The sequence below is a fragment of the Mercenaria mercenaria genome, chromosome 10, assembly GCF_021730395.1.
Source record: "Mercenaria mercenaria strain notata chromosome 10, MADL_Memer_1, whole genome shotgun sequence".
NCBI lineage: Eukaryota > Metazoa > Mollusca > Bivalvia > Venerida > Veneridae > Mercenaria > Mercenaria mercenaria.
Genome location: NC_069370.1, coordinates 28,279,624 through 28,304,742, shown reverse-complemented (window position 1 = coordinate 28,304,742; position 25,119 = coordinate 28,279,624). Strand labels below are relative to the sequence as shown.

The 25,119-nt window shown below is 37.6% G+C and overlaps 1 protein-coding gene across 1 annotated transcript in view; it reads right to left on the bottom strand.

The window, feature by feature from the left end:
- The window catches only part of LOC123560855 (vascular endothelial growth factor receptor 1-like), a 100,451-nt gene that overhangs the window by 8,426 nt on the left and 66,906 nt on the right, over positions 1-25,119 (bottom strand). Inside the window, exons 5-10 of the mRNA XM_053516837.1 lie at positions 22,917-23,062; positions 21,514-21,667; positions 18,098-18,157; positions 14,182-14,270; positions 4,585-4,695; positions 1,138-1,303 (exon numbers count right to left, since the gene is read on the bottom strand). Coding sequence (XP_053372812.1) covers positions 1,138-1,303; positions 4,585-4,695; positions 14,182-14,270; positions 18,098-18,157; positions 21,514-21,667; positions 22,917-23,062 — 726 coding nt within the window. The remainder of the gene's footprint in view (positions 1-1,137; positions 1,304-4,584; positions 4,696-14,181; positions 14,271-18,097; positions 18,158-21,513; positions 21,668-22,916; positions 23,063-25,119) is intronic.

Here is a 25,119-nt window from a genome sequence, read left to right as displayed (position 1 = left end):
TCATCAAGGTTATCATTCTGACCAAATTTCATGAAGATCAGTTGAAAAGTACAGCCTCTATCGCATACACAAGCTAAATGTTGACAGACGACAGACGGCAGATGCCGGACATAGAGCGATCAGAAAAACTCACCTGAGCACTGCTCATGTGAGCTAACAAGGAAGTAGGTCCATAAGTCATGATTAAGACTATTCAAGATGAGTATTGAAATCTGTATCAAAAATTATACTTGTGGGCCAAATTTCTTATGCTGTAACTTCAAAAATGAAAAAGTAGGTCTGTAGATCAAGATCAAGACTATTCAATATGAGTATTGAAATCTGTATCAAACATTATACTTGTGGTCCAAATTTCTTTGCCACTGCTTCAAAAACAAATAAGTCTATGTAAAACAAGAGTCCAGCCAGGCGTTGCCTATATTGACCCCAGGGTCATGATCTGAATTATCTTGGTAGAGATCCACTAAAGCATGCCACATACCACATATCTAAGCTCTGGGCCTTATGTTTTCAGAAAAGAATATTTTTATAGGTCTTTCCTTATATAAGCTAATGTAAAGACTTTTGACCCCAGGCGCAGTAAATTTTAAACCCAGGGTCATGATTTGAACAAAATTAATAGTTGACCACTAGACAATACTAAATACAACATGCCTTATGGTTTAAGACAAGAATATTTTTAAAGTATTATCTATACAAGTGTATTTAAACCATGTGACCCCCGGGCAGGGCCATATTTGACCCAAGTGATATAATTTGAACAATCTTGGTAGATTATACTACATACCAAATATCAAAGCCCTAGGACCTGTGGTTTTGGACAAGAAGATTTTTAAAAGTTTTCCTTTCGGTTGCCATGGCAACCAGAGTTCTGTATGGAATTCAATTCTTTGAATATTTTTCAAAGAAGACCATCCAAGGAACATCCCTGTGAAGTTTCATCAAAATTGGCTTGGTGGTTTTGGAGATGTTGTTTAAAGTAAAGTGTGGACGGACGACGGATGGACACATGCCAGACGGTGAGCGATCACAATAGCTCACCCCGAGCACTTTGTGCTCAGGTGAGCTAGCAAAGCAGCCAAAAAAGTAATTTCACGAATCACTTATTTTTCTTTCTAAAGATATAACCGTACTTACATACAATTCTTTTTATTGCAACTTTCATAATTTCATTTCGCCTTGGATATTTTCTCATACGTCCTCGCCACACTTCAACAAATGATCCCTTAGCAATAAGGTCAACTAATCGTATATCTTTTCTCGCTATCTCCCACTGCTGTTTTAGTCTTCCGTACTCTGCTGGCTAAAATATACAACAAAAGCATGATTTATGAGCATCATCTGACCTCGCTGTCACAAGTAAACCATGCAAAGTGCCAACATTTACAGCTAGGCCAGGTACAAGAAATTAAGTACTTCATAAATATTGACCAATAAACTATCATTGAAGGATGCTGAAGTTTAAAGTAAATACAACAACAGTTTGAAAAAGAGGGTGAAAAGAAATAAATGCAGCCAGATTTAACAAGATGTGAAACAAGAGCTGTCTGAAAGAGAGCTATTTGAATTGTTGTCCCATAAACAGGAATATTACCCTAAATGTTAAAATATCTATAGAGTTTCAATCAAGTATCTGCATTAGTTTTGGAGATTGTAACATGCATGCAAAACTTTAACCAGAAGTTTTTAAGTTCAAAAGGGGACATAATTTTGCAAAATACATGCCAGAGTTATGGGACTTGATGCTCTGACCTAGTTTAACAAGTGAATGAAGTATTGCCATGCAATACAAAGTCCCCTACTAGAAGGCACCTAATTTTCTCTACTGCAGTATAACATAATGAACTGATATCTGTCAATGATGTATAAACAATATTGTACTATATATACAATATAATATAACAAAGCACTTGGATTAAAATTTGCATATATAAAAACGTACAGTTGTTTTCATTTGGATTTTTTTTTGGTCGATTATACAAAAAATTATCATAAAAGTTATTTATAGTAACAACAAAGTGAAATAAACCCTAAAAAAAAAAAAAAAAAAATCTATAAAATCTAAGTCCACAAGAAACTCTTTACCAGGTAGAGATAGATCAAAATACACCTAAAATTTGGACGTACCGTGCATGTTGTACCACAGAAAAGTGGTCTCAATTTTTCCCTATGGCCAGTAATAAAAAAGTTACAATATAATCTATTTATAGTAACAACAAAGGGACATAATTCTAAAAAAAGTGTGCCTCATAGTGGTGAACATTTCTACCAAGTTACATCAAAATCCCTCCATGCATGAAGAAGAAATGCTCCGGACAAACTCATTCTTGAATTTGACCTTTAACCTCTAAGTATGACCTTGACCTTAGACCTAGGGACCTGGTTCTGGCGTGCGACAATTCGTCTCATGGTGGTGAACATTTGTGCCAAGTTACATTACAATCCCTCAATGCATAAAGAAGAAATGCTCCAGACAAAGTCATTCTTGAATTTGACCTTTGACCTCTAAGTATGACCTTGACCTTAGACTAGAGCCGGGGCTTTGCGCACAACATGTTGTCTCATCCAGGGAAATGTTTGTGCCAACTGATATTTAAATCCTGTTTTGCATGACAAAGTTATAGACCGGACAGGAAAAAAATCTTATTGACCTTTGATCTCAAAGTGTGACCTTGACCTTTAAGCTAGGGTTCTGGGTGTTGCGCATGACACGTCATCTGATCATGGGGAACATTTATGCCAAGTAATATTGTAATCCTTTGATGGATGACAAAGTTCTGGACCGGACAGGAAAAAAAACCTATTGACCTTTGGCCTCGAATTGTTACCTTGACCTTTGAGCTAGGGGTCCGGGTTTTGCGCATGACATGTTGCCTCATAATGGGGAACATTTGTGCCAAGTAATATCAAAATCCCTTCATGGATGACAGAGTTATAGACCAGACAGGAAACAGACCCTGTTCATGCCATGTTAACATTTGACTGCTAAGTGTGACCTTGACCTTTGAGCTAGGGGTCTGAAAGTTGTGCACGACACATCGTCTTATTAAGAGGTACAATTGTGCCAACTGATATTAAAATCCCTTCATAGATGGGAGAGTTATGGACCGGACAGGAAAAAAGCCCTGTTGACCTTTGACCTCAAATTGTGACCTTGACCTTTGAGCTAGGGGTATGGGTTTTGCGCACGACACATCGCCTCATCATGGGGAACATTTTTGCCAAGTAATATTAAAATCCCTTCATGGATGAAAGAGTTATGGACCGGACACGAAACAGACCCTGTTCATGCCATGTTAACATTTGACTGCTAAGTGTGACCTTGACCTTTGAGCTAGGGGTCTGAAAGTTGTCCATGACACATCATCTTATTATTAGGTACAATTGTGCCATGTGATATTAAAATCCCTTCAAGGATGGGAGAGTTATGGACCGGACAGGAAAAAAGCTCTGTTGACCTTTGACCTCCAATTGTGACCTTGATCTTTAAGCTAGGGGTCCGGGTTTTGCCCATGACACGTCGTCTCATCATGGGGAACATTTGTGCCAAGTAATATTAAAATCCCTTCATGGATAAAAGAGTTATGGACCGGACACGAAATTGCGGACGGACGGAATGACAGAATGACGGAATGACAGAAAAGCGCATTCCTATAGTCCCCGAAACTGGTTTTCAACCAGTAGGGGACTAATAAACCTGAAGAAAGGTGTGAAGTTTCCAATTCAATATTTGCATTAGTTTTTTGGGAGAGTAATTTGCATGCAAAACTTTAACCAGGATTTTCTAAGTCCAGAAGTGGGTGGGGCATAATCTGCCCAAAATACGTGTCAGAGTTATGGGACTGGATGCTATCACATAGTTTTATAATCCTGAAGACACATGTGAAGTTGCAAATCAATATCTGCTAGTAACTTGCATGCAAAACTTTAACAAGGATTTTCTAAGTCCAAAAGGGGGCATAATATGCTCAAAATACATGTCAGAGTTATGGGACTCGATTCTGTGAGGTTGGTAATTGACCTAGAAAAAGAAAAAATAAGTTTCAAATCTATATGCCTTTAAATAAAAGTTATATGTACTTGCATGCAAAACTTTAACCAGGATCTTTTAAGTCCAAAAGGGGGCATAATTCGGCCAGATTGCATTGTCAGAGTTATGCGACTTGATGCTATCACCTAGTTTTATAACCCGGAAGACACATGTGAAGTTTCAATCCAATATCTGCATTAGTTTTGGAGACAGTAACTTGCTTGCATAACTTTAACCAGGATTTTTCTAAGTCCAAAAGGGGGTATAGTTTGGCCAAAATACATGTTAGAGCTATGGGACTTGACCCAGTGAGGTTGGTAATTGACCTTGAAAAAGAAAAAATAAGTTCCAAAGCTATATGCCTTTAAATAATAGCCATATGTACCTGCATGCAAAACTTTAACCAAGGTTTGACGCCTATGCCGATGCCAGGGTGAGTAGAATATAGCTCAGACTATTCTTTGCATAATTGAGCTAAAATGCTGTTCTGAACTTACTATTGACTGGTACAAATAAGGACTATTTACACTGTAACAAAGGCATAAACCACAAACCAGTTCGGAGTTATCCGGCTGTATATTTTCATCAAGAAGTTCAACCTCCTGGTCATCAAGGTTCTCATCATGCATTCTTGTTAACCGTTCATGTAACATATGTTCTCGTCTCTGAAATATCATCACTACAAGTACTGAATAAATGAAAATGTTTGCGAAACAAATTTTTTACAACAACTAAGTTACGCTGCTTGCTTGAACAGTTTTGGCAGAATCTGATGGTTGTGCAAAGAAAATGTCAGTTAAATTATTCTGAAAAAGTGCCAGTGTTTTCCGACATCTTTTTTTAAAAAGTGTCTACTAAATATATATGGGCAGACAATGCATATGTGTGTATTGGGGTGTGTGTGTGTGGGGGGGGGGGGGGGGGGGGGGGGGGGGGGGAGGTTAAGATGTTGGGGGAATGATGACATAGGATACTACGAGACAATATCAAACAAACAAAAACCACTGGTAGTCATGTTTTATGACAAAACAGTATAATTTGTATGTAAAGTGCCACCCAAGACAGATTTGCTTAAACTTATTTTAAAATTGCGCCTGCTGTTTCAAAATTTTCAAGGTATGGGGTCAAAATATTACCACAGATTTTCAGATTAAAAGAAGGAAAATAGATAAGACAAACAATGTACCTGTATTTGTGGAACTGGATAAGTCTTGCACTATATGGCAATGTGTAACATATTATTATTATTAACTAATTTCTATGTCAAAAAAGCACCATAACTGAGCCAAATTCCTTGTCCAAGTTATTTAGTCTTGCCTAGATATAAAGACTATGATGGTAAAAAAGTTGTCAAAGTTTCAAAGCCATATGTCAAACAGTTTAGATAAAATGTAGACTTGTGTGAAAACTGAACCAATATCCACGTCCAATAAAGGGCCATAATTCAGCCAAAGTACTTGATAGAGTTATGTACTCTTGCCTACAGATAAAGACTGTTATAATACACAAGTGATAAATGTTTCAAAGCCATAATGTCAAACAGTTTACACAAAATATGGACTGGTACGAAAACTGAACCAACTTCCAAGTTCAAAAAGGGGTCAAAATTCAGCCAAATATCTTTGACATAGTTACATACCCTTGACTACAGATAGAGATCATGATAATGAACAAGTATTCAAAGTTTCAAAGCCACATGTCAAATAGTTTTGACAAAAGGTGGACTTGTATGGAAAACTAAACCAATTTCCAAGTCCAAAAAGGGCCATAATTCAGCCAAAATGATCATTGTAAATTTTAATTATGCCGCTTATTGCAGTACCGCTTATATCATAAACAATTATTTTCTTGTATTAAAGTGCTGGCTCGATTTTAAAATAAAAACAAGGGGGTCATTGACCCTAAAGCGCTCACCTGTGTACAAGGCTTCAAGTATGTTTGTATAAGTACAGAGTTAGGTTTCTTCTATGTTAACCTATATTATATACATATCACACACACTTTTGAACCTAGAGTAATAATTTGAACAATTATGGTAGACATTACAAATCTAATATCACATGCCAAATATCAAGGCTCTAGCCACTATTGATTCAGAGAAGAAAAGTGACCACGCCCCCTGACAGCCATGTTTTTTGACGAATCGGAATAATTTGAACAATCTTGGTAGAGGGCCACACAAGAACCATTTGTGCAAAATTATTTTAAAATCGGGCCAGCAGTTTCACACAAAAAAGATTTCGTTTGAAGATTCGTTTGAAGTTTTTTTTCTATTTTTAGCTCTGGCAGCCCCTATGTGCAACCAAGCAAAACCGTTTGAACAACTTTGGTACAGGACCACCCAAGAAACATCATGGCCAAGTTTCATTAAAATCTATTCAGTGGTTTTGGAGGAGATGTCGTTTAAACACAAATGTTGACGACGGACGACTTGACGCACGGACGGACGACGGACACAGCGTGATCATAATACCTCAACATGAGCACTTTGTGCTCAGGTGAGCTAAAAAATTGTACAAAAATTGTAACTTTCTGCCAAGATTATTCAAATTATTTTGATTTGTCAAAAAAGATGGCCGCCAGAAGGCGTGGTCATTTTGCCCCTCTATGTATACTTTAGAAACTTTTAAAATTCTTCCGGTCCAAAACAACTGGCCCAATTTTAAAATAATTTTACACAAACGTATCTTTGATGATCCTTTATGAAGAATGTTCAAGTTATTTTGATTTGTCAATGAACATGGCCACCAGGAGATGTGATAACTTTTCCCTATATGTATAAAGTGGAAACTTTAAAAATCCCCTGCTGGCTGTATATAGTGGAAACTTTCTTGTATGTAACTGTTGGCATGATTTTGAAATAATTTCACAAAAATGGTCCTTGGGTCCAAGTTAGTTTCAATTCCTCAAAAAGACATGGCTGCTAGGGGTGTGGTCATTTTTAGCTCCACTATTCGAAGAATAAATGACGCTATCCTACTCACCAAGGCGTCGGCGTCACACCTTAGTTAAGTTTTTCATACCAGTCCACATTTTGACAAAACTTTTTGATCTATAGCTTTGAAACTAGCTGTGAAAAAATTGGACTAGCAGTTTAAGGGGATATGTTGTTTGAAGATTTTTCTATTTTTAGCTCTGGCGGCCCCCTGTGTGCAACCAAGGGAAAAAGTTCAAACAATTTTGGAGGAAGACCACCACGGCCATGTTTCATCAACTTCCATCTCACAATTTCAGAGGAGATGTCATAAGTGTGGATGAAGTGACGGGCAACAGACTGACAGACAGTGAGTGATCACAATAGCATACCCGAGCTTAGGTGAGCTAAACAGCAGACTGCAACTGTGATGAATAAATAATATGTAGTCACTTGGTTAACTGAATAGTTATCAATAAAAGAACTGCTGAAATTACACTTTTCCATCAAGTAATTATTTGTTACAACAAAAGCAAGCAACTAACACAATATTAAGAAGTTTTAGCAGTTTAGCCTTAAGTGTGAAACAAATCAAACTAGAGCTCGTAGAACATGAATGTTGATGCATTCAGTAATTGCAAAAGGAATAGAAATTATTTGGTCACTATACACAAAAGTTCTACTGTTCTGGGTCAATGTGACCTTGACTTTTAACCTATTGACCTCAAAATCAATAGGGGTCATCTGCTGATCATGACCAACCTCTATCAAGTTTCGTGATCCAAGACCCAAGCGTTTTTGAGTTGCCATCCAGAAACTGTTTAACTGTTCCAGGTCATTGTGACCTTGACCTTTGACCTACTGACTTCAAAACCTATAGGGGTCATCTGCTATCATGATCAACCTCCCTATCAAGTTTGGTGATCCTAGGCCCAATTGTTCTCAAGTTATCATCCGGAAGCTTTTTAATTATTCAGAGTCACTGAGACCTTGACCTTTGAGCTACTGACCTCAAAATCAATACAGGTCACCTGCTGGTCATGATTAACATCCACATCAGCTTTCATGATCCTAGGCCCAAGCATTCTTGAGTTATCTGGAAACCGTTTAACTGTTCCTGGTCACTGTGATCTTGACCTTTGACCTACTGGCCTCAAAATCAGTAGGGGTCATCTGCTGGTCATGATCAACCTCCCTATCAACTTTCATGATCCTAGGCCCAAGCGTTCTTGAGTTATCATCCGGAAACCATTTAACTGTTCCGGTTCACTGTGACCTTGACCTTTGACCTACTGATATCAAAATCAACAGGGGTCATTTGCTTTTATGACCAACGTTCCTATCAACTTTCATGATCCTAGGCCCAAGTGTTCTCGAGTTATCATCTGGAAACCGTTTAACTTTTCCTGGTCACTGTGACCTTGACCTTTGACCTACTGATCTCAAGATCAATAGGGGTCATCTGCTGGTCATGACCAACCTCCCTATAAACTTTCATGATCCTAGGCCCATGAATTCTTGAGTTATCATCTGGAAACTGTTTAACTGTTACGCCTCTCTGTGACCTTGACTTTTGACCTATTGAACTCAAAATCTATAGAGGTCATGCGCTGGTTATGACCAACCTCTTTATTAACTTTCATGATCCTAGGCCCAAGCGTTCTTGAGTTTTCATCCAGAAACCGTTTAACTGTTCCTGGTCACTGTGACCTTGACCTTTGACCTACTGATCTCAAAATCAATAGGGGCCATCTGCTGGTCATGACCAACCTCCCTATCAACTTTCATGATCCTAGGCCCAAGTGTTCTTGAGTTACCAACCGGAAACAGACTGGTTTACATACAGATCGACTGACATCTGCAAAAGAATATACCCCTCCTTCTTGGAAGGGGGGCATAAATATATTGCTCAATTTTCATGGTGGTATTTGGCACTGACAACTGTGAAACTTTATTTGCAAATATTTCTGCACTGCAAAATTAACCTCTTATACAGAACAACAAACTTATCTACCTTTAAGGTAGTTCTGCAAATTTGGATTGTAATTTTTTCTAATTAAACTCTTGATTTTTCAAAACTTCAAAATATACTTAGAAAATTCAGCAAAAAAACAAGAGTAGTCCATAAGACAGCATGCTCAACGTTTCTCAGTGCTTGACTCTGAATTAGAGCTTTGCCAGTAAAAACTTTATTAAACTTTAACTAAAAAATTCTAAGTTAAAAAGGGGCATAACTCTGTCAAAATTCAAATCAGAGTTATGGGGATTGTTTCTCCTGGTGTAGACTTTGATAGTAAATAGCTATTTTAAGTTTCAAGTCAAAAGCTTTGATAGTAACAGAGATATTTGACTTTATCAAAACCTTTAACCGAACAATTCTAAGTTGAAAACGGGGCATAACTTGAACATGTCGGCAATCTGCACAACTAGGCTTGATCCTGATCACTCCTGTGAGGTTTCGTCGAAATCTGTCCAGCAATTTCACCTATGAAAGCTGGACAAGATTTTTCTATTTATAGCTCTGGTGGCCATTTTGTGCATAGAAGTGGAACATGCCAGCAGTATGCACAACTAGGGTTGGTACAGATTACTCCTGTGAAGTTTCGTCGAAATCCAGCCAGCAGTTCGACCTGTGAAAGGCGGAAAAGATTTTTCTATTTTTAGCTCTGGTGGCCATTTTGTGCAGCAAAGCAGAACGTGCCAGTGACATGCACAACTAGGGTTAGTACTGATCACTCCTGTGAAGTTTCGTTTAAATCCAGCCAGCAGCTTGACCTGTGAAAGGCGGACAAAATTTTTCTATCTTTAGCTCTGGCAGCCTTTTTTTGCAACGAAGCAGAACGTGTCGGCGATATACACAACTAGGCATGGTACTAATCACTCCAGTGAAGTTTCGTCGAAATCCAGCCAGCAGTTTGACCTGTGAAATGCGGACAAGATTTTTCTATTTTTAGCTCTGGTGGCCATTTTTTGCAGCGAAGCGGAACGTGTCGGCGGTATGCAAAACATGGCTTGGTACTGGTCACTCCTGTGAAGTTTCGTCGAAATCCAGCCAGCAGTTTGACCTGTGCAAACCAGACAAGCTTAATGCCGACTGACGGACGGACAAATGGCGGAGGCAAAAACAAATGTCTCCCCCACCTATGGGGGAGACCTATTAACTTAATTGGTTCATGACTTTGTGCAAAAATATGTTTAAGTTCAGACAGAAATTACAAAAAAATTAGGGATAATTTATAACAAGAGCTGTTGGAAGACAGCAACGCTCGACTATTCAACAGCCTTGTCAATTGAATGAATACAAAAGTCGAAAAAGGGGCATAATTTTGTAAAAATGCGAAACAGGGTTATGGAACCTGCACAGTGCTTATCAGCTCATGACAGTGGACAAGTGTGTTAAGTTTCAATCCATTCCCATAAGTGGGTACTGAGATACTAGCTCACATAATAAGAATTTAACCAACAAGAGCTGTCCGTAAGACAGCCAAGCTCGACTATTCGAAATATTGTCCCAGAAGCACGAAAATATTACCCAAAAAGGTTAAATATCAAAGGAGTTTTAAGTTTAAAAGGGGACATAATTTGACCAAATGCATATCAGAGTTATGGGACTTGCTGCTATCAACTACAGTCTAACCTGTCTTAAGCAGCCAGCCAAGGGAAGCAGACAATTTGGCCGCTTAAGCCAGGTGACCGCTGATCGGAGGTGCAGCCAGTATAAGTATTTTTCAGACTTCTGACCAGTTTAGCCTTTAGGCCCATTTCTTTGGGTTTTCCATTATTATTTTACCAGGATTCAATGACGTGCATTTGCCTTCGCAATACGAATGGTCTTCTTAGCAATCTAAAACTCCGGCGTGGTTTTTTACTACAAAAATTTTTACAGACAATTTTCCAACTTCAAAACAAGTTTGTTTACAATTTTCGCCATTTTGGTAAGGGAAGCTACTCTCCGCGCTTATTGTCTACGCTAAATCTAAGATTGCCGTTACGTTCCGTAAAAGATAGAGTGGTTTATATTTTTTTTCAAACACAATTAATTTCGTATAAATTCAATAGTATTTTGATGACAGAAGTATAAAAAATCACAAATATGCTACTAATTAGTTATCGAGTATTATCTTTAACCGAGGTCAAACTGTGAACAACAAAATTGACATGAGGTGACACGCTAATTGCCGATAATTACTGGCCATTTGATAATAACAAAAAGGGGATTACACCTTTGGTTATCAGTTTTAATTGAGAAGCTCATGTCATTTTGTCTTTCTTGTAGTGAAGTCATGCGAAACTTAGCAATCACGTGCTTCTGAAAAATCGGGTATCTTCGGCGATTACTGCCTAAAAATAATTGGTTTTGGAAGAAAAATGGCCGCTGAAAGGGGTCAAATACGGCGGTCGGGAGGCAATTTCGGTGGCCGGTGAATAAACTTAGCAATCACGTGCTTCTGAAAAATCGGGTATCTTCGGCGATTATTGCCTAAAAATAATTGGTATTGGAAGAAAAATGGCCGCTGAAAGGGGTCAAATACGGCGGTCGGCAGGCAATTTCGGTGGCCGGTGGCCGCTGAATAAAGTGATAAAATAGAGGAAAATCCGTCGGGGGCATCATAAAATGGCCGCTGAACGGAGGTGACCGCTGATTGGAGGTGACCGTTAGTACATGTTAGACTGTAGTTTTATAACCCCGAAGACACGTGAAGTTTCAATTCAATATCTGCATTAGTTTTGGATGCATGTAAAACTTTAACCAGAATTTTCTAAGTCCAAAAGGGGACATAATTTGCCCAAAATACATGTCAGAGTTATGGGACTTGACCCAGTGAGGTTGGTAATTGACCTAGAAAAAGAAAAAAATAAGTTTCAAATCTATATGCCTTTCAGTAATAACTTTATGTACTTGCACGCAAAACTTTAACCATGATTTTCTAAGTCCAAAAGGGGACATATTTTGGCCAAAATGAAGGTCAGAGTTATGGGACTTGCTGCTATCAACTAGTTTTATAACCCCGAAGACACATGTGAAGTTTCAATTCAATATCTGCATTAGTTTTGGAGATAGTACCTTGCATGTTAAACTTTAACCAGAATTTTCTAAGTCCAAAAGGGGCCATAATTTGCTCAAAATACATGTCAGAGTTATAGGACTTGTCTCAATGAGGTTGGTAATTGATCTAGAAAAAGTAAAAATAAGTTTCAAAACTATATGCCTTTTAGTATTAGCTATATGTACTTGCACGCAAAATTTTAACCAGAATTTTCTAAGTCCAAAAGGGGGCATAATTTGGCCAAAATGAAGGCCAGAGTTATGGGACTTGCTGCTATCAACTAGTTTTATAACCCCGAAGACACATGTGAAGTTTCAATTCAGTATCTGCATTAGTTTTGGAGACAGTAACTTTAACCAGAATTTTCTAAGTCCGAAAGGGGGCATAATTTGCTCAAAATACATGTCAGAGTTATGGGACTTGGCCCAGTGAGGTTGGTAATTGACCTAGAAAAAGAAAAAATAAGTTTCAAAGCTATATGCCTTTAAATGATAGCTGTATGTATTTGCATGCAAAAACTTAACCAAGGTGTGACGCCGACGCCAGGGTGAGTAGAATAGCTAGACTATTCTTCGAATAGTCGAGCTAAAAACTGCTAAGTTGAAAAAGGGGCATAATTTTGTGAAAATGCAAAGTAGAGTTATTAAACCTTTGCCATGCATGTCATTTCATGATAGTGAACAAGTGTGTGAAGTTTCAATCCTTTCCCATTAGTGGATACTGAGATACCAGCTTACATACAAAACCTTAACCAAAAATTAAGACAAAAAAGGGGCATAATTTTGTAAAAAAGCAAATAGAGTTATGGAACCTGTGCAATGTAAGTCAGTTTATCACAATGAATAAGTGTGTGAAGTTTCAATCCATTCCCACAAGTGGTTACTGAGAAACCAGCTTACATACAAAAACTTAACCAAATTGGGACGCGGACGCCGACGCATGGGCGAGTCCAATAGCTCTACTATTCTTTGAATAGTCGAGCTAAAAATGGGAAACAGGGTTATGGAACCTACACAGTGCTTATCAGCTCATGACAGTGGACAAGTGTGTGAAGTTTCAATCCATTCCCATTTGTGGGTACTGAGACACCAGCTTACATAATTATAAGAATTCAGCCCAAAACTGCTAAGTGGAAAGATGAGACATAATTTTGTAAAAAAAAAAAAAAATAGGGTTATGGGACCTGCTTAGTGCATGTCAGATGATGACAGTGAACAAGTGTGTGAAGTTTCAATCCATTCCCATCAGTGGGTACTGAGATTCCAGCTTACATACAAAACCTTAACCAAAAATCTCTTAGTCGAAAAAGGGGCATAATTTTGTAAAAAAGCAAAACAGAGTAATGGAACCTGTGCAATGTAAGTCAGTTTATCACAGTGAATAAGTGTGTGAAGTTTCAATCCATTCTCACAAGTGGTTACTGAGATACCAGCTTACATACAAAACTTAACAAAATCGGGACACCGACGCAGACGCGGAAGCACAGGTGAGTCCAATAGCTCTACCATTCTTTGAATAGTCAAGCTAAAAATAAGGGCATTTTTTAGGAATTTGGCACTTTTTGAGTGTTTTTTAGGAATTTTAGGGAGGCCTAAAAAAACAAGAGCTCTCCGTAAGACAAGCGCGCTCGACTTTTCCCAGTGCTTGACTCTGAATTAGAGCTTTGCCAGTAAAAAAAATTCCAAGTTAAAAAGGGACATAACTATGTCAAAATTCTTTAATAAAATAGCTTTGATAGTAACAGAGATATTTGACTTTATCAAAAACTTTAACCAAAAAATTTAAGTTAAAAAGGGGCATAATTCTGTCAAAATTCAAACCAGAGTTATGGGGATTGTTTCTCCTGGTGTAGACTTTGATAGTTAATAAGTATTTTAAGTTTCAAGTCAATAGCTTTGATAGTAACAGAGATATTTGACTTTATCAAAAACTTTAACCAACGGCGACGCTGACGCCGACACCTGAGCGAGTGCAATAGCTCTATTTTTTCCTCGAAAAGTCGAGCTAATTAGGAATTTTTAGGGCCACTTGAAAGCCTGAGATAACTAAGAATTCAATATAAACCTTGAAATGATTTGATGCTTTTTAAAGACAGTATATTTGCAAACTGAAATAGTTGCGAAATTGTTGTAAAAGAACAAAATTTCTGTACAGATTGACTTGATCAGAATATATGATACACAACTTACCCTCATTTTCAACGCAAGTAGGATGAAGACAATAATAAGGATCACTGCCAGGCTGGCGCAAACAATCGCCCCAATTGCATATGGTGAAACTTTAATAAATAATTAATGAAACTTTGGAAAGTTATATGATATGTAGGAAATTCACTGCACAAAATATGATAAACTACCTATTGATTTTTTTATATATATATTTTTTTGTTTTTGTTGGGTTTAACGTCACACCCACACAATTATAGGTCATAATGTGACTTTCCAGCTATGATGGTAGAGGAAGACCCCAAGTGCCCCTCCATGCATTATTTCATCATGGGCAGGCACCTGGATAGAACCACCGACGTTCTGTAAGCCAGCTGGATGGCTTCTTCACATGAAGAATTCAATGCCCCGAGTGAGGCTCGAACCCACATCAGTGAGGGGCAAGTAGTTGGAAGTCAGTGACCTTAACCACTCAGCCAAGGAGGCCCATTTTGTTTATATATTAGACACAAATAACGGTCAGCCTTAGAGCACAGACAATATAAGACGATGGTACAACGCCCAGACTACGAAACCCGATGTTGCCGGGCTGACACCAAACTACAAAAACTCTTTCAGATAAGATTATAAATGCTATGAATCCTGCGTAGGGTGATTTGCATTTGATCTGTATGTCAAAGAACCAAGTGAAGCTTCTAGAAAAGAAGCATCTTCTGCATCTTATACAACCCTCAAACACATCGATAAAGTTCTTCTGGAGGAGTCTCCTATATTGGAAACCAGTGGTTAATACAACTTAGATACACACAAGGTAGTATTGAAGCTATTTAGTCACAGGGAGGAAGATAGACATTTTAAATATACCCACATGAAATAGCAAAATTATATCACAGATTAAAATTAGATGTTAGATATGGTAGATATGGGTAACAAGTATATTCTAGCATGACCCAATTTATTTTCCAGATTAAACAATGAAGACTGAAACTGTGACATTCATATGCAACAAAATCTCTGTTTGTATGTCACATTAAATTTTATTATGTCATGGAGTCAAACACCAGTGGTGTATTGAAAATAAAACAAAAAAACCATTAGGGATGGCAACGGTTAACCGAGTACTCGCTCGGTGATACGAGTATCGATTACGAAATTTATTAATCGAGTACTCAAAACAAGAGGGTCATTGACCCTAAAGCGCTCACCTGTACAAGGCTTCAAGTCCACTTGTATAATGTAATGGTACAAGTAAAAAGTTAGGTTTCTTCTATGTTAGCCTATATTATATACATGTCACACAATTTTTAAAGTTTTCACTATATACATATAGGGAAAAGTAACCAAGCTCTCTGGTGGCCATGCTTTTTAATAAATCAAAATAATCAGAGGGTCACACAAGGACCATTTGTGTAAAATTATTTTAAAATCAAGGCAGCAGTCTCACAAAAGAAGATTTCTAAAATTTCCACCATACATATATAGGGAAAGTAACCATACCCTCTTGCGGCCATGTTTTTTGACAAATCAAAATAATCTGAACAATCTTGGGAGAGATTATCACAAGGACCATTTGTGATAAATTATTTTAAACTCAGGGCAGCAGTTTCACACAAGAAGATTTTTTAAATTTCCACCATATACATATAGGGAAAAGTGACAACGCCTCCTGGCAGCCATGTTTTTTTGACGAATAGTAATAATTTGAATAATCTTGGTAGAGGGTCATACAAGGACCATTTGTGTAAAATTATTTTAAAAAAGGGCAAGCAGTTTCACACAAGAAGATTTTTAAAGTTTCCACTTTATACATATAGGGTAAAGTGACCACGCCTCCTGGCTGCCATGTTTTTTGACAAATCGGTAAAATTTAAACAATCTTGGTAGAGGGTGACGTAAGGACCATTTGTGTGAAATTACTTTAAAATCGGACCAATGGTTTAGGAGAAGATGTCGTTCGAAGATTTTTCTATTTATAGCTCTGATGGCCCCTCTGATGTGCAACCAAGCGAAACCATTTGAACAACTTTGGTAGAGGAACACCCAAAGAACATCCAAGCCAAGTTTAATCAAAATCTATTCAGTGGTTTTGGAGGAGATGTCATTTAAGCACAATTGTTGACGCCGGACGGACGCCGGACACAGCATGATCACAATAGCTCACCATGAGCACTTTGTGCTCAGGTGAGCTAAAACAAGGACTATCTTAAACAAGAGGGTCATAATGACCCTGGATCGCTCACCTGAGTAATATGAGCTACATGTTTTAAAGATCAAACTGATGATAAAATATTAAGAAAGTCAGTAGGTCACATTCATGGTCAATGTAATTCAGTGTAAAACTGTGTATGTCATCAAAATTTCAAGGCTGTATCTTAAAAAACAAGAAAGTAGGTCAGTAGGTCAAGGTCACAGTCAAGTGACATCATATTACTTGGGGTCATCAGGTAATTATAATTAAACAGTCTTGGAAATAGGATCAAATGATTTTTTAAGTTTTTTTTCCTATATATCTCACATAGTAACTGACCCCAGGGCAGGGCCTCTTTTAACCCCAGGGGCATAATTTGAACAATTTTGGTAGAGGACTACTAGACAATGCATCAAGCCAAATTTCAAAAGCATAGGTCGTATGGTTTCAGACAAGAAGATTTTTAAAGTTTTTTCCTATATAAGTCTATATAAAACTTAGGACCGCCAGGGCAGGGCCTCTTTTCACCCCAGGGTACAATCTGAACAATTTTGGTTGAGGACCATAAGACAATGCTACAAACCAAATATCAACAGTCTACATGTTGTGGTTTCAGACAAGAAGACTTAACTTTTTTTTCATATATAACTCTATGTAAAACTTGGGACCCCCGGGGCGGGCCATATTTGATCCTAGAGGAATAATTTGAAAAATTTTGGTAGAGGACCACTAGATGATGCTACATACCAAATATCAAAGCCCTAGGCCGTGTGGTTTTGTACAAGAAGATTTTCAAAGTTTTCCCTATATAAGTCTATATAAACCATGTGACCCCCAGGGCAGGGCCATATTTGACCCTAGGGGATAATTTGAACAATTTTTGTAGAGGACCACTAGATGATGCTACACACCAGATATCAAAGCCCTAGGCTCTGTGGTTTTGGACAAGAAGATTTTTAAAGTTTTTCCTTTCGGTTGTCATGGCAACCAGAGTTCTGGAATTCAATTCTTTGAACAATTTTTGTAGAGCTTCACCCAAGGAACATTCCTGTGAAGTTTGGATGAAATTGGTCTAGCGGTTTATGAGGAGATGTCGTTTAAAGTAAAAGTTTACGGATGGACGCCAGACGAAGTGCGATCACAAAAGCTCACCTTAAAGTTGATGGACACACGACACACGAAGGACGACGGACATTGAGCCGTCACAAAAGCTCACCATGAGCCTTTGGCTCAGGTGAGCTAAAAAAAGAGTTTTGAAACATTATATTACTGCTTACGGTAGCCATGGTGAAACAACTAATGATTTTGAATTATCTCCCTTTAATAGTGAACAAATGCTAAATATGGCCGATTCTTGCCTATTCTGGTTACAGAAACCACTTCTGAATACTGTTGAAAAACGGCATTAAACCCAAAACAAACAAACAAACAAACTTCTGAATAATCGAGTACTTGATCGAAAAAATCGGAGAGTACTCAAGTACCAAAATCGGTACTCGTTGCCATCCCTAAAAAACATGCAAATATTTTGTGGATATAAGTACTATTATTATCCTTGATACTGTGTTAGAATGAAGTTATATTTCTCCAACAGTGAAGTTCTTTTGAATAAATTATTGTATGTCACATTGATGCATATTATGATGTCTCTCAAACTGCATCATTGAGGTACAATTCCTTCACATCTGAATTCCAATTGTTTTATTCAAGGACAAAGTAATATATTATTTCTTAAATATAAAAGTTACTTACAGCCTTTATCTTTTTTGTATTCAACACTGACTGGTGCGGCAGTAGAAGTTACACCTCTGCCTGTAACAAGATTACAAGTCTTTTAAAACTTCTGACAGCCAGGATAATTTTAATATAGTACTAAACTGCTCCATTTTCTAAGTTGTTTTACTGAAAAATTGACAACATTTTACATTAAAGCCACATGGAAATAAACAAGCTAGCCATGACAACCCTACAGCCACTCACTTGACCTTAATCTTCTGACATCAAAATATATGAAGACACACTGTATCATGAATTGCAACACTTTTGTTAGTATGGAAAACATGCCATTGCTCGTCTGCAACTTTCTCATCTAATGATGATTAACAAGTGTTCAAAGTTTCAAAGCTGTAGCTCTTATAGTTTTTGGGGAAAAGTGGACCTAATTAATATTTCAATAAAGGGCCATAGTTCTGACAAAATGCATATCAGAGTTATGGTTCTTGGCTACATAGTCCTTTCAAGATGATTAACAAGTGTGCAAAGTTTCAAAGCTGTAGCTCTTTGTTTTTGAGAAAAGGTGGACATAAACAAAAATTTTAATCAATGCAGACACCGACGCCAATGATCAAATGACGACAATGCCTCGTAGATTTTTTAAAAAAATCGTGCAAGCTAAAAATTCCTGGAAAAATGAGTCGCTCAAGCAGACCATTTGCATAAATCTGAGGAAACTTCACACACAGTTTGGTAACTATCCAATATAAATCATTTTTAAAGCTCTAAGGGCTCCTAAATGCAACCAAGAGGTACCATTTGTAAAAACAAAAATTGAGAAAGGTCCATGGCAATGGATGCTATATATATGACAAGTTTAGTAGCAATCCATTAAAGAGATCTGTAAAAGTTGAGTACATAAGGTAGAGAAAGAGTTTTAATTAAGGGTCATACCTGAAGAAACAAGAGCACCGCAATATATGCCTGAAGGTATGACCTTTGACCCCTAAGTGTGACCTTGACCTTAAAGCGAGCCATCTAAAACATAGGCTCTGCATGTCATCTTGATATGGTGAACATTTGTGCCAAGTTCCTTTAAAATCCTTCAAGCAGTTCAAGAGTTACAGAGCGACACGAAACATAGTCATATGACCTTTGACCCCAAAGTGTGACCTTGACCTTGAAGTGAGCCATCCAGAACATGCGCTCTGCACGTGGCTCAATATGGCAATTATTTGTGTCAAGTTTCTTTGAAATCCTTTAAGTGGTTCAGGTATGACCTTTGACTCCTAAGTGTGACCTTGACCTTGAAGCGAGCCATCCAAACATACGCTCTGCACGTCATCTTGATGTGAACATTTGTGTCAAGTTCAAGCAGTTCAAGAGTTACAGAGCGGACACAAAACAAAGTCATATGACCTTTGACCCCTAAGTGTTACCCTGACCTCAAAGCGAGCCAACAAAAACATGCGCTCTGCATGTCATCTTGATGTAGTGATTATTTGTGTCAAGTTTCTTCAAAATCCTTCAAGGGGTTCAAAAGTTACAGAGCAGACACTAAATTGCTAACGGACGGACAGGCAGACACCTGGGGTATAACATATAATACATCCCTTTGGGCGTATAAAAATCCCGAAATAAGGCAAATCCACTTCATGTTAATGATAAATTATATGCCAAATTCCATGTGAATTGGATGGAAACTGTAGGAGAAGCTGAGTACACAAGAAAATGTGATAAAAGAATGGATTGAACGACAAATGAACATTTCGTACATATTATGCCTCCAGGGTCTCCAACAATGAGGCATAAAAATGTGACATAACAAAGCTTAAAGTCCTTACTAAAACCCATTTAGAGTAACTGAAACATTTAGAGCAAGATTCTGAGATAAATGGTCTCAAAGTTTAATGTGGCATGTTTTCTTCAGTTGACATTTGGTAACTTTCGATAATCATATGGATATAATTATATAATAGACATTTAATTCAGCTGCTTACTTTCATTTATAAATGTGCTTCATAGCAGATACTCATTTACTTATTTCTACAGATATACAGACCTAAGGTTCTCCTATTTGTATTATTTTAGAGACAGCCGGGCAACTGCATAGAATCAGACATTCTACAAGCCAGTTAGACCACTTCCTCATATGATGACCCGAGCAAGGCTTGAACAAACAGTGGTGAGGGGCAGGAGATTTGCAGTCAGCAATAGTGATGTTCCGATTGTCGTCGATGTTCGATTAATCATCGCCAAAGTTTCAAAGTCGGCGACATCGATTCTGACCAAAAAGAATCGATTCTAGTCGCTGATTTTATTAAAAAATTAAAATCCCGCTTTCAGGACTTTTTCAGATACTTCTCGCTGTTTAGCTTAAATACTTTAGCTCTTTTATAATCTTTGGGTTAGTATTTCAAAATATCTGCTCTTTAAATTGGAGAACGCCGTCAGGTTAGCTGTCATGATCGTAACAATAATAAAATTTTTGTTGCCCTGGCAGTAAAAAATAAGACGCCTTGAAATATTTTGGGTTCTGCATGAAGCCTGAATGCCGGGTGTTGGTTCCTTTTAAGGAAAATTTTGATATTACTAGAGCTGTTTGCAAAATATGCTTTAAAGCATACATTAACGAAGGTACCCCTCCCACGTTTTTCTAATTGGAAATAATTTTCAGGTTTTATTTGACAAGCTTTTATTATTCCCTCAATACAAAATAGTGGATTTACTTAAAAAAAGATGATAAACTAATTCCAGACCTGCTAGCAATGTCCCAAGCATATCTTCCATGTCAAATTTGGCAGTGCATCTAGCACGACTTGAATCCCAGGCCTTGAGTCATAGAGAAAAGATGAATTCTGGTTACTTTTACATTTGGTCCAATAGTTCCTCCCAGATCGCAGTTTGGACTTATTTGTTCGAACATTTGAACAGCCGATTAAGCTATCGGTTGGTTAACTTTTAAGGCTATATGTCGACATTTTAGAAGAATTTGAAAAACAAATCTTTGAGTTAAGAACTGCCTTTATAGTGAAATAAAAAAAATCCCATCAAGACAAATATTTTGAACCAAGATCTAACCAGCAGATAGGTTAACAGCCGGTTAAAGATTCGAACAACTGGGCCATAATTGCCCAACAGTTGCTAAAGGCTGTACAGTACAGCAGCTGTGTCTTAGAATTCTTCATAAAAAGTAATAAAAGTAGTCATACAATAATCTGAAAGTCTTGAGAAAGGTTTGCAGTTACTACCATATTGCCACATTACAAGTCTGTATTGATCTTTCCGTTCCGATTCTTTCGATTAATCGAATCGGAGAGAGATCAGAATCAGAGAGAGATCAGAATCGGACCGATTAATCGATTCTGCTTCAGCTGTCCGATTCTCATCACTAGTCAGCAATATGAACCACTCATCAATGAGACACCACATTAAAGTCATTTAAATTAACATACCATTGACCTTCAGATATAAGGTCTGTGTAGCAGAACGGTCAACACCTTTCACTGTGTTTGAGACGATACATTGATAGGATCCAGTATCCATTGTAGTTAGGTAACTCAATCGGCAAGTAACAAATTTGCATGGTAGAACTTTCGACTTATTCACCTGTAAAATGTAGATTATAAAATGCCTAAAAAGATAAAGAACACTGTGCTTTAAATATTATGAAAACAAGTGACACAATTTAGATTTTGACTCTCCTATTTTGTTCATTCTATATTAAAGGAGGTACTGGTAGTATACCGTAACATTGTGTGAATGCCCAACTGAAAGCTAACATAAGGATTTACGACAACGTTTACGACAAACTAAATGTGTTTGTATATTCATTCTTCTAAAACAAATTCATTAAACTGTCTCTGATCCGATGCTTATTGGTTTAATAATGCTGAAATAATGAATTACCATAGAAACGCTACAAAACATTAAAAATATGTCATGATGTTACGTGTCAGTTACCGCGCAAAATTAAAAGCTCTTATCTTGAAAGTACTTTATTCTGAGCATTGTTTTATTTGAGCTATTTTTAAATAGCCATTATCATCCAAAATATTTTAATGAGTCTTTCACTTTGAATAATTAAAATTATTTTGAATAAAAATAATTCATTTTATTTTTGCGAAAAATAGCGTTCTATTGTAATACTGGCTACGCCACTGCAGACCGATGGTCACGCTTGTAGGTCACAAAACCAGTTTTAGTTCCCGGTTTGTTTTATCTTGATCTTAAAAGTGCAGTATGTAGGAACCAGTCTATGTAAAGAAAAACTCGAGCATACGTGTAACGCTCTCAGTTGAATTTCTACAAGACAGAAGTCAAGTACGACGCTCTAACCTTTAATCAAGCGGCCACGCCCCAAACTTTTATGAATTGATTCTAACAACATTTAGTAAATAGTTTAATTCTAAGGTTGTTTGAACAAATTTACTGTTTCTGATAGTTTGTATGTTCCAGGAACGTTGCTGTTAAACTGAGACCAGGAGATAATGACGTCACAGATATTACAGTATCAAAGGTTGATGTATGACGTGAACAAAGTGTCAATGTGAGATCAAATCTATTAACATTTAAGCATTCAACTAGATAAATCATGAACTTCGTTAAATGCAGTATGATTTTTACTGTACATGACTTCATATATTCTGTGCCGCGTAGTGATAAAGACAATATTGTTATAGCTGAAAATCTCAGATATGTGACGTTAATTGTGAATTATTATTAATTTAGTTGTGTGTGTATTTTAAGTTTTGTGGAGGATACATGTGTAAAGACTATAACAGACAAAATTCATACCAAGGAGAATACTAAATGAACTAAGCATGAGAATTTATATTATAATATCATAAAACACAACCTTTTTGGGGAAGAATTTCCAGGTCCAGTCAGGTCGAGGGTTACCATGAGCTTCACAAGCCAATGTAATGTTCGAGCCTTCTTCTGTCTGGTGATTGTGTTCTTCTGTCCGAGGGAAAGTTCTCAAGTGTGAAATGTAGGGAACATCTGTCAAGACAAATTACCTGATACATTAATACACACAAATGAAATACAACAGGCATAGAAATAGAACATACACAGGCACAAAAATAGAACATACAACAGGCATCAGACACAGAAATAGAACATACACAACACAGAACAGGCACAAAAAAAGAACATACAACAGGTATAGAAATAGAACATACAACAGGCATCAAACATAGACATAGAACATACAACAGGCATCAGACATAGAAATAGAACATACAACAGGCATAGAAACAGAACATACAACAGGCACCAAAACAAAACATACATGTACAACAGGCATCAGACATAGAAATAGAACATACAACTGGCATAGAAATGGAACATGCAACAGGAACAAAAACATCAGAACATACAATAGGCATCAGACATAGAAATAGAACATACAACAGGCACAGAAAAAGAACATGCAACAGGCATAGAAACAGAACATACAACAGGCACAGAAATAGAACATACAACAGACACAGAACAAGAGCTGTCACTAATGGTGACAAATGCCCCCGCAGCACCTTGACCTTTGACCTGGTGACCTTGACCTTTGACCTGGTGACCCCAAAGTCAGTAGGGGTCGTGTACTCAATAAGTACTATCTGCATGTGAAGTTTGAAGGTCCTGGGTGCAGTGGTTCGTGAGTAAAGTGCCTTCATGCAAAAAGTTAACACTGGCCCCTGTGACCTTGACCTTTGACCTGGTGACACCAAAGTCAGTAGGAGTCGTGTACTCAGTAAGTACTATCAGCATATGAAGTTTGAAGGTCCTGGGTGCAGTGGTTCGCGAGTAAAGTGCCTTCATGCAAAAAGTTAACATTGGCCCCTGTGACCTTGACCTTTGACCTGGTGACCCCAAAGTCAGTAGGGGTCATGTACTCAATAAGTACTATCAGCATGTGAAGTTTGAAGGTCCTGGGTGCAGTGGTTCGCAAGTAAAGTGCCTTCATGCAAAAAGTTAACATTGGCACCTGTGACCTTGACCTTTTACATGGTGACCCCAAAGTCAGTAGGGTCGTGTACTCAAAAAGTACTATCAGCATGTGAAGTTTGAAGGTCCTGGGTGCAGTGGTTTGCGAGTAAAGTGCCTTCATGCAAAAAGTTAACGTTGTGACAAACAAACGAGTTAACATTGGCCCCTGTGACCTTGACCTTTGACTTGGTGACCCCAAAGTCAGTAGGGGTCATGTACTCAATAAGTACTATCAGCATGTGAAGTATGAAGGTGCTGGGTGCAGTGGTTCGCGAGTAAAGTGCCTTCGTGCAAAAAGTTAACATTGTGACGAACGAACTAATGAACGAGTCAACATTGGCCCCTGTGACCTTGACCTTTGACCTGGTGACCCCAAAGTCAGTAGGGGTCATGTTCTCAATAAGTACTATCAGCATGTGAAGTCTGAAGGTCCTGGGTGCAGTGGTTCGCGAGTAAAGTGCCTTCATGCAAAAAGTTAACATTGTGACGAACGAACGAATGGATGGACAGTTGAAAACTAATATGCCTCCCTTCGGGGGCATAAAAAGAACATACAACAGGCATAGAAATAGAACATACAACAGGCATAGAGATAGAACATACAACAGGCACAGAAATAGAACATACAACAGGCACAGAAATAAAACATACAACAGGCATTGAAATAGAACATACAACAGGCATAGAAATAGAACATACAACAGGCATAGAAATATAACATACAACAGACACAGAAACAGAACATACAACAGGCATAGAGATAGAACATACAACAGGCATAGAGATAGAACATACAACAGGCATAGAGATAGAACATACAACAGGCATAGAAATAGAACATACAACAGGCACAGAAATAGAACATACAACAGGCACAGAAATAAAACATACAACAGGCATTGAAATAGAACATACAACAGGCATAGAAATAGAACATACAACAGGCATAGAAATATAACATACAACAGACACAGACGTAGAAATAGAGCATACAACAGGCACTGAAATAGAACATACAACAGGCATTTTAATAGAACATACAACAGGCATTTTAATAGAACATACAACAG